Source organism: Geospiza fortis, unplaced genomic scaffold (genome assembly GCF_000277835.1).
Source record: "Geospiza fortis unplaced genomic scaffold, GeoFor_1.0 scaffold85, whole genome shotgun sequence".
Lineage (NCBI taxonomy): Eukaryota > Metazoa > Chordata > Aves > Passeriformes > Thraupidae > Geospiza > Geospiza fortis.
Window position 1 is genome coordinate 1805150 of NW_005054358.1, and position 8167 is coordinate 1813316.

Consider the following 8167-nt stretch of genomic DNA (forward strand, 5'->3'; position numbering starts at 1 on the left):
TCCTGCTCCTTGCCCTCAGAAACAGATTTGCACAGGAGCTCAGTGCCCAGAGCTCCCCCTGTTCTCCATGAGGACTTTGCAAACCCTTTCTAGGTCTGCTACTTGCTCATCTCATAATTTGGCTTTCCCAGAAACGGCTGGGGAGGCTCTTGGAGTGAAGCTGGGAAGAACTGGAAATGGGAGCTGCCATTCCCAGTGCTGGCAGTGATTTAAGCAGTGCAGCTGAGGGCAGAAGCAGGTTTTACTGGTGTTTGATTTGATTTCTCTTTTTGTTTTGAGCAGCTGGAAAGCGGAGGTGTGGCACTGCCAGGAGGGGTTGCAGCAGCAGATTACACCTTGCCAGTGCTGCCAGTGCCCAATGCCATCCGACAGAAAGCCACCTTAGGTAAAGCACAGCCAGGGCACCTGCAGCTCTCTGGGGAATTGATGGGACCCTTCTGCCCAGGGGAAACCTCAGTGGCACTGCCCAGTGGTCCAGCTTGTTTGGGATGGAAAATATCCCTGGTGCACTCCCTGCAAGGGCATTTATTTGGGATGCTGTCACCCTTGGGATGCTGTCACCCCTTGGGATGCTGCCACCCTTTGGGATTGTCCTGGTTTAGGGCAAATTTGGGAGAAAACCTCCAAAGGGGCCCCTCCAGAAAGCAAACCCACACAGCTTCTTCGCACAACCAGTTTGGGAAGGATTCCTCAGAGAGAAGTGGAAAGAACCTGTTTATTTAACAGGCACAGCACCTCCAGCACACAAAAGGAACAATACCAGATGACATCACTTATTGTATTGCACTAAATAGTTTATTTAGTTGTTGTTTTGCACTGGGTGATGGGAAATTTGTACTGAGTATGTTAGGTCACAGAGATTGTTATTCCCCCTTTCCCATTACATGGTCTCTCCCCTATGCACCCCCCTTTCTATATCCCCTGGTGGTCTGGTCCTTGGTCACCCCTCCCCTATCCCCACCCCAATGTTATCCCATTGGCCGGGATCCTCTTTCCCCGCCCCCATCCCCCTCAGGTATAAAACCCTACTGCAGGTGTGGTTCGGCCTCTTTTTTCTACCCCATGATATTCAGCATGGACAGAACACACCAATGGGGGTACAAGCATCATAACGTCACCCTAGGACAGGGATGCTGTCACAATTTGGGCTGCTCTGTCACCTTTTGGGATGCTGTCACCCTGGGGATGCTGTCACCCTGTGGATGCTGTCACCCTGGGGATGCTGTCACCCGGTGCCCATGGGCAGTGGAAGGGATTCAGGAGCCACCTCATTTCCCTGCAGGTGGTGAGGAGAGCTGGTCCTTGGGCTGTGCCCCACCCTGCTGGGGTGGTTTGCCATCTCCTAGAAATCAGATGTTTTCCTGAATCACCAAGTCCACACAGACAGGGGTATGGCCACACCATAAAGGTGTAAAATGTGTCCCACAAAGGGTGTTCCACGTCTTCCCCCCTGCTCTGGGAGAACATTCCTGTGCAGCAGGAGAGCTGTGATGGGTGATGGGCTGATCCCCCTCAAGGATCCCACTGCAGCAGGTGGGATCCTTCACTCTGCACGACAGGGATCACAATATTCCAGTTAAAACGAGACAGGGGCCAGGCTTTAGGGTGCAGAAGACAAATTTCCCTCTCCAAAGCATTCCTTTGGAAAGGGGCAGTTTGGGCTGCTTTTGGGTTCTACCTCACTAGGTTTTGTGTAGTTTCAGACTTTATAAGGTTTCTCTTGTGGGAATTTGTTGGATGGGCAGAGGAGATGAGGAAAAAAGGTTGAACATGCCATTGTTAGCCCCTGAATGTGCATTAAATTGAGAGAAAACATGAAAGAGCTGTAGATGTAAAAAAAAAAAGGACTAAGAAACTGAAATGGTTCTTCCATACCACATGCTGACCAACATGTGTTCTCCTTGGGAATCATAAGGCAAAAGAGAGGTATCTCCTTCAGAGAAGATACCTCACATGTAAGAGTTAATTTTACAATTTAAACAGATTCATTTTTCCTTCTTATACTTTAAGGTTTTATATTCATCCCAGGCTCCTCTACTCTCAGAGTGGTTGGTCTTGAAATGATCTCTGTATGTCCTCAAGCAGAAAATGTTCCCTTTTGCCTCCACCCAAAGGGTACACTGGCTACATCCCCTGCTCCCTGGACAACGTTGGCATGACCTACCTGTTGGGTGTGAAGAAAGCCATGGAGGAATTTGACCGTCGCCAGGTAAATGATAGATTGTTGAAATGAGAATGTGCATAACGCTGGTGCTGAATTTTCAGGAGTAGGATTAGAACTGGGGTACAAGCACAAGCAAAATCAAATGCTGTTAGTTAACATTGGAAAAAACACCAGCAATTAAATTGTATAACTTGTTTCCTTGGGACATTAAAGGATGGTAAATGAGTTCATAAAAGGATTAAGGAAATACAGTGAGGGCTGGGTCAAGAGTAGCTGTTAAAAATGTTGCTCTGGGTGCAGAAATACAGGATGCAACTACCTGCACTTCCTTTATAGAATACATCTCCTCTGTCTGGTTGGCAGTGCTGGTGACTTCCTGTAATACATAATTTATTTGGTTGTAAGGCTTTTTCCTTTCCTAACACAATTTGTCTTAAAGGGATCTCGACCTTCTTTCTCCTCCTTTTGGGAAGGATGCAGAAATATCCCTCCTGAAAAGCTGTTGCCTTGCTGAAAGAGCTCCCATACAATGACACATAATCCTCGGGCACGGAAAGTGAGATCCCTCCGGCAGCAGCTGAGAGTTTGCATCCAGAGCTACACATCCCTCCCTGCCCCCAGCACGGCGTGACATCCTGGGATGCAGCGGGATCCCTGGGATGCAGCGGGATCCCTGGGGTGCAGCGGGATCTCTGGGGTGCAGCGGGATCTATGGGGTGCAGCGGGATCTCTGGGGTGCAGTGGGATCTCTGGGGTGCAGCGGGATCTATGGGGTGCAGTGTCATTCCCGGGATGCAGAGATTCCTGGGGTGCAGAGATATTCCTGGGGTGCAGAGGGATCTCTGGGGTGCAGAGAGATCCCCGGGGTGCAGTGGGATCCCTGGGATGCAGTGTCATCCCCGGGGTGCAGAGGGATCCCCGGGGTGCAGAGAGGCAGAGGGATCCCCGTGATGCAGTGTGATTCCCGGAGTCCAGTGGGATCCCCGGGGTGCAGTGTCATTCGTGGGGTGCAGAGGGATCCCCGGGATGCAGAGGGATCCTCGGTGCACTGTGATTCCCGGAGTGCAGTGTCATTCCCGGAGTGCAGTGTCATTCCCAGGATGCAGAGGGATCCCCGGGGTGCAGTGTCACCCCCGGGGTGCAGCAGCCTCCCTGGCCCAGCGGATCAGCGCATTAAGCACAGGCTGACACCCCCAGCCCCTGCTGCTCCCCGGGCCCCACGGCCGCGCCTCCATCCCCGAGCACATGGGGCTGATGTCGGAAAAGCGTCCCGGGCTGAGGGTCCCCAGCTCAGGGAAATCATCTGGGCAGCGCCGAGCTTTGCATGAGCTGCATTTCCCGTCTCCTTCCCTGCTGCCGTGGTTAGGAATTGAAATGGAGCAAACGGAACAAAACCCGGGCATTTATCCCTGAATGTGCTGTGTGCCACCCTTCCTGCCGCGGTGCCTCGGACACGCCTGCCGTGCCCTGGTCCAGCCGGGGACGGTCCGTCCGTCCGTCCGTCCGTCCGTGCGGGATTCAGCGCTCCGGGCTGCGGCGCTCGGCAGACGCGCTGCAGGGAGAATCACACCACATTTCTAGCTAAGATGGCTTCTGACTTCAAGCCACTAATCTGCTGCCCTAAATCTTTGCTGTCCTCGGTTCCAGATGTGCCACGGATCGCTGCTCACTGCCTGCAGCAGGCACGGCAGAAACCCCCCGAGGAGCCACAGCCTGGGCTCCAGCCCAGCACAAAGGGCTCGGTGTGCTGCGCTCCGTGACCCACATCCCTGCTCCACACCCCAAACAGCTCCAGGGACACCTTTAGGCTTCTGTGGCTGCAGAGCTGTGACACCAGCTGTGACACCCATCCTGCTGCCCAGCCTCAGAGGGCAGGGGATGATTTGCACTCTTCCTTAATGCCCCCTAAGCCTTCCTGTTCCTCCTGGCCAGGGAATTCCAGGCTATTGCTGTTGGTGGGACTGATGGAAACACAAAGGGGGTCAAGCCCAAACACAGCCACAGCACAGGAACACCAGCTCCAGGGACAGCAGAGCAGGAGCTTTGGGACTTGGGGATGATCCCCAAGGGAATAAATCTCTGCAGCCTGGGTCAGGATCCCAAGGACAGCGGCTGGGCCATGCTGTGGGCATGGGGGACGAGCTGGCAGGGACTGCTGCCAACACCTGCCAGGAGAAAAATTTATGGAGTGGAAAAAGAGACAATGCAATGTAGCTCTTAATTAGAAAAAAGCAGGACTGGAAGGAGAATTGCTTTATGTTGGCTAAATATTTTATATAATGCAGAGTCAAAGCACATGACTTTGGTAAAAATAGTGTGTTTTAAAATAAACCATTCCATGTTGTTGTGGTTTTTTTTTTTGTTTTGTTTTCCAGCTTCTGGAGAGAAATCCACCTTACACGTTGGGCAGGAGATTCCCCCTGACACACTGGCCAGACACCAAAATTTACAGCCGTGCTGGACTCATCCCCAACTACATGGGCTTTGTACCACGTAAGTTCATCAGCTGAGCAAAAATGAAAGTCACTAATGCTAATTACTGGGTTAAGTAGTGCTGCTACTGGCTGGAGTGGCACAGCAGTGAACAATCACTGAGGTGTTCCACATGGGTTTTTTCTGCTCTGTGCTGAGGTGCTGGAGCTCTGCCATGCCCTGGCTGCAGGACAGCCCAGCATTCCCACTGCCAGCCTCTCCCAGGCTTCACATTTCCAGCCACCATTCCCCACCCAGGCTCAGTGACATCCCACCTGTCACGTGCCAGGAAAGGGGTTTGCTCTAAAAAGCTTGAAGTCTGATAAAAAGGAAAAGGTAGATGGTGTGGAGGGGTTTAGAAAGCACAGAAAGTGCAGGGAAATGGTATTTGCCACCAGGACAGGTCCCTGCCTGAGCCCCGTCTTGGGCTGCCTAAAAGGAGAGGTCTGGAGGAATTTTGTATGTAAGGGGAAGGTGTGTCCATGCACCTGAAAGCATTAATGTACCAGGTTAAAAAATCTCAACAAATCAGCAACTAATGCTTTCCTGTGTTTGGTCACAGCTCAGTCATGTAGGTGGGAAATCGTGGAGCTCAGCTGGGAAGAACTGGACTCACTGCTCATCCTTGCTGCAGTGCAGAGGGGGAAAATGGGAGAAGATATGAAATATGGCAGGACTGAAAGCAGAGTGGGAAAACAACTCTCCAGGCAGGGCTGAGCTGTGGCTGATGGGGAGGCTGAGCCCAGAGAGCAGAATGTTGAGTGCAGGTCTGACACTGGGCCCTGCTCTGCAGACATTCCCACTTCCCTGCCTCTGGAGCCACCAGTCAGCACAGTTTTAACTGCTCCAACCAGTCCGGCTCTGGGTGGAGAAAATTAATTAAGGCAGAAAACCTTTAAACAGAAGCAGTTATAATTTAGAACACTGAACAGATTTTTTTCAGCAGGGAAGGAGCCTGCTCCCTCCTGTCCAGCTCTTCGGTTGACAGCTTTGTCACTTGAAGCAGCACCAATCATATGAATTGGTTCCATTGTAAAAACCTGCTGTTAATACAGGGTTTTCATGAGAGAAACCAGTGCCAGACACTTGTCAGGTGTTCAGCTCACCCAAAGAGCAGAGGCTGCACAAGCACCTGATTATCCAAACCTCTGCTGTGATTTCTGAAATCACTGCAGAAGAGCTGTGTGCATGGGACAGCTTTGGTATCACCTGTGACAGTGCACCCAGCACCCTTGGGCCAGGCCAGGGCTGCCTGCTGGGGCTGCAGGGGAGCAGCTCAGCTGCTGCAGGAACACCCAGAGCTGGGCGCAGCTCTGTGGCACCATTTTGTGCCCAGGCAGCTCAAAGCTCCTGTGAGCCCTGCTCAGCTCCTGCCAGGCCCGGCTGCACCAGGCCACAGGCAGGCACCTAAATTTAGACACAGCCCAGAGTTAATTCCACCCTCCCTGTTAAATGTGCCCCCCTCCAGCAGTACCTGAGTGTAAGAGAACACCAGGGAATGTCTTCAGTCCCCACACCAGACTGCCACCGTGGCAGCGACACAGCAGAGGCACCTGGCTGAGGGCAGGGACAGAAGGGGGGTTACCATGGACAGGGTGACAGTGCTAGTGCTAAGCCCCATGTTTTATTGTTTTTGTGTTCCAGATCTGCAGGACATCTGTGGGCTCACCTATGGGGACGGCACGCGGGAATCGTACCGGTGGGAACAGAGGAGACGGGGACTTGCACTGTGAAAACTGCTTTAATGGTGCCTGTACAGCATTGGGAGTGACTCGGAAACAGCAATAATAACACAACACAAACAGAACTTTTGAATGAGAGAGTTCATACAACTTTAAACAAAATTTACAGGTGTTCAACTGCATAGCTTTACTCTGCCTCCTCCTCAGCCTCCTCCTCGAACTCTCCCTCCTCCTCAGCTGTGGCATCCTGGTACTGCTGGTACTCAGACACCAGGTCGTTCATGTTGCTCTCAGCCTCTGTGAACTCCATCTCGTCCATGCCCTCACCCGTGTACCAGTGCAGGAAAGCCTTTCTGCGGAACATCGCAGTGAACTGCTCAGAAATGCGTTTGAACAGCTCCTGGATGGCCGTGCTGTTGCCAATGAAGGTGGCAGACATTTTGAGGCCGCGAGGTGGAATGTCACAGACTGCTGTCTTAACGTTATTAGGGATCCATTCAACAAAATAGCTGCTATTTTTGTTCTGAACGTTTAGCATCTGCTCATCCACCTCTTTCATGGACATGCGGCCCCTAAAGACAGCGGCCACCGTCAGATAGCGGCCGTGACGAGGGTCACACGCTGCCATCATGTTCTTGGCATCGAACATCTGCTGGGTGAGCTCTGGCACGGTTAGAGCCCGGTACTGCTGGCTCCCACGGCTGGTGAGCGGGGCAAAACCGGGCATGAAAAAGTGCAGACGTGGGAAGGGAACCATGTTCACTGCCAGCTTCCGCAGGTCAGCGTTGAGCTGGCCCGGGAACCGCAGGCAGGTGGTGACACCGCTCATGGTGGCTGACACGAGGTGGTTCAGATCACCGTAGGTGGGGGTCGTTAACTTCAGTGTTCTGAAGCAAATGTCGTACAGCGCCTCGTTATCGATACAGTACGTCTCGTCCGTGTTCTCCACCAGCTGGTGCACCGAGAGCGTGGCGTTGTAGGGCTCTACTACAGTATCTGACACTTTAGGGGAGGGCACCACACTGAAAGTATTCATAATTCGGTCTGGGTACTCCTCACGGATTTTGCTGATGAGAAGGGTACCCATGCCAGAGCCTGTGCCACCACCCAGTGAGTGAGTAAGCTGAAAGCCCTGGAGACAATCACAGCTTTCTGCCTCCTTTCTTACAACATCTAACACCGAATCAACTAATTCAGCACCTTCCGTATAATGGCCCTTTGCCCAGTTGTTTCCTGCTCCGCTCTGACCTGGAAAAGAGCCATTTTCGTATTAGATTACGGTCACTGCTTCCTGCTTATTGCTTGCAAGCAAAGCCTAAGAGCATCAGGCTCCATGAAAGCTTTCATCTTATCGAGCGCAGGGCTGTGGTTTCGCACAGGCACCTCTGCAGTGGCTCGACAGACACAGGCAAACATTAATTATCAATGATACAGCAGCCACCCCATTTCTCCCGGTGGCACGCACGGAGGTGGTAACGAAAAACCGAAAAGCAACGACCTCTGGTGCCACCTCGGAGCGGCTCCCAACCGCAATCCCGGTATTCCACGCCAGGATTAGCCCCGTCCGGGCCGGTCCCTCGGAGCATGTGCGGCGGGGCAGCCCCGCAGTGCCCTGCCCGCCCCACCCCGCGGTTCCTCCCGCCCCCGCGCACTCACCGAACACGAAGTTGTCTGGCCTGAATATCTGCCCGAAAGGCCCGGAGCGCACCGAGTCCATGGTGCCGGGCTCCAGGTCCACCAGCACGGCGCGGGGCACGTACTTGCCGCCTGCAACACAGGGAGAGCCATGACTACCGCGCCGGGGGGGCCGGGGGGGAGCACGGCGGGGCGGGGGCGGGGCGTCACTGTC

At 53.3% G+C, this 8167-nt stretch overlaps 2 protein-coding genes across 2 annotated transcripts in view; one reads left to right on the forward strand and one right to left on the reverse strand.

Annotated features, from left to right (window-relative positions):
* Nucleotides 1-6369, forward strand: part of FAM166A (family with sequence similarity 166 member A) — a 15986-nt gene extending 9617 nt beyond the window's left edge. Inside the window, exons 6-9 of the mRNA XM_031059232.1 lie at nucleotides 280-385; nucleotides 2115-2209; nucleotides 4540-4657; nucleotides 6281-6369. Coding sequence (XP_030915092.1) covers nucleotides 280-385; nucleotides 2115-2209; nucleotides 4540-4657; nucleotides 6281-6369 — 408 coding nt within the window. The remainder of the gene's footprint in view (nucleotides 1-279; nucleotides 386-2114; nucleotides 2210-4539; nucleotides 4658-6280) is intronic.
* Nucleotides 6359-8132, reverse strand: TUBB4B (tubulin beta 4B class IVb). Its single transcript, XM_005423797.2, has 2 exons — nucleotides 7975-8132; nucleotides 6359-7566 (listed from the first exon to the last, which is right to left on the reverse strand). Exons 1-2 carry the CDS (start codon nucleotides 8033-8035, stop codon nucleotides 6506-6508), a joined length of 1122 nt encoding a protein of 373 aa, XP_005423854.1. The 5' UTR covers nucleotides 8036-8132; the 3' UTR covers nucleotides 6359-6505.
* Nucleotides 8133-8167: the final 35 nt, after the last annotated feature.

Excerpts from the sequence above, each read along its gene's own strand:
- TUBB4B (XM_005423797.2), bottom strand. The coding sequence starts at position 8,035 with ATGGACTCGGTGCGCTCCGGGCCTTTCGGGCAGATATTCAGGCCAGAC. Across the intron at positions 7,567-7,974 it reads GCCAGACAACTTCGTGTTCG|GTCAGAGCGGAGCAGGAAAC; the intron begins GTGAGTGCGCGG and ends GCTCTTTTCCAG.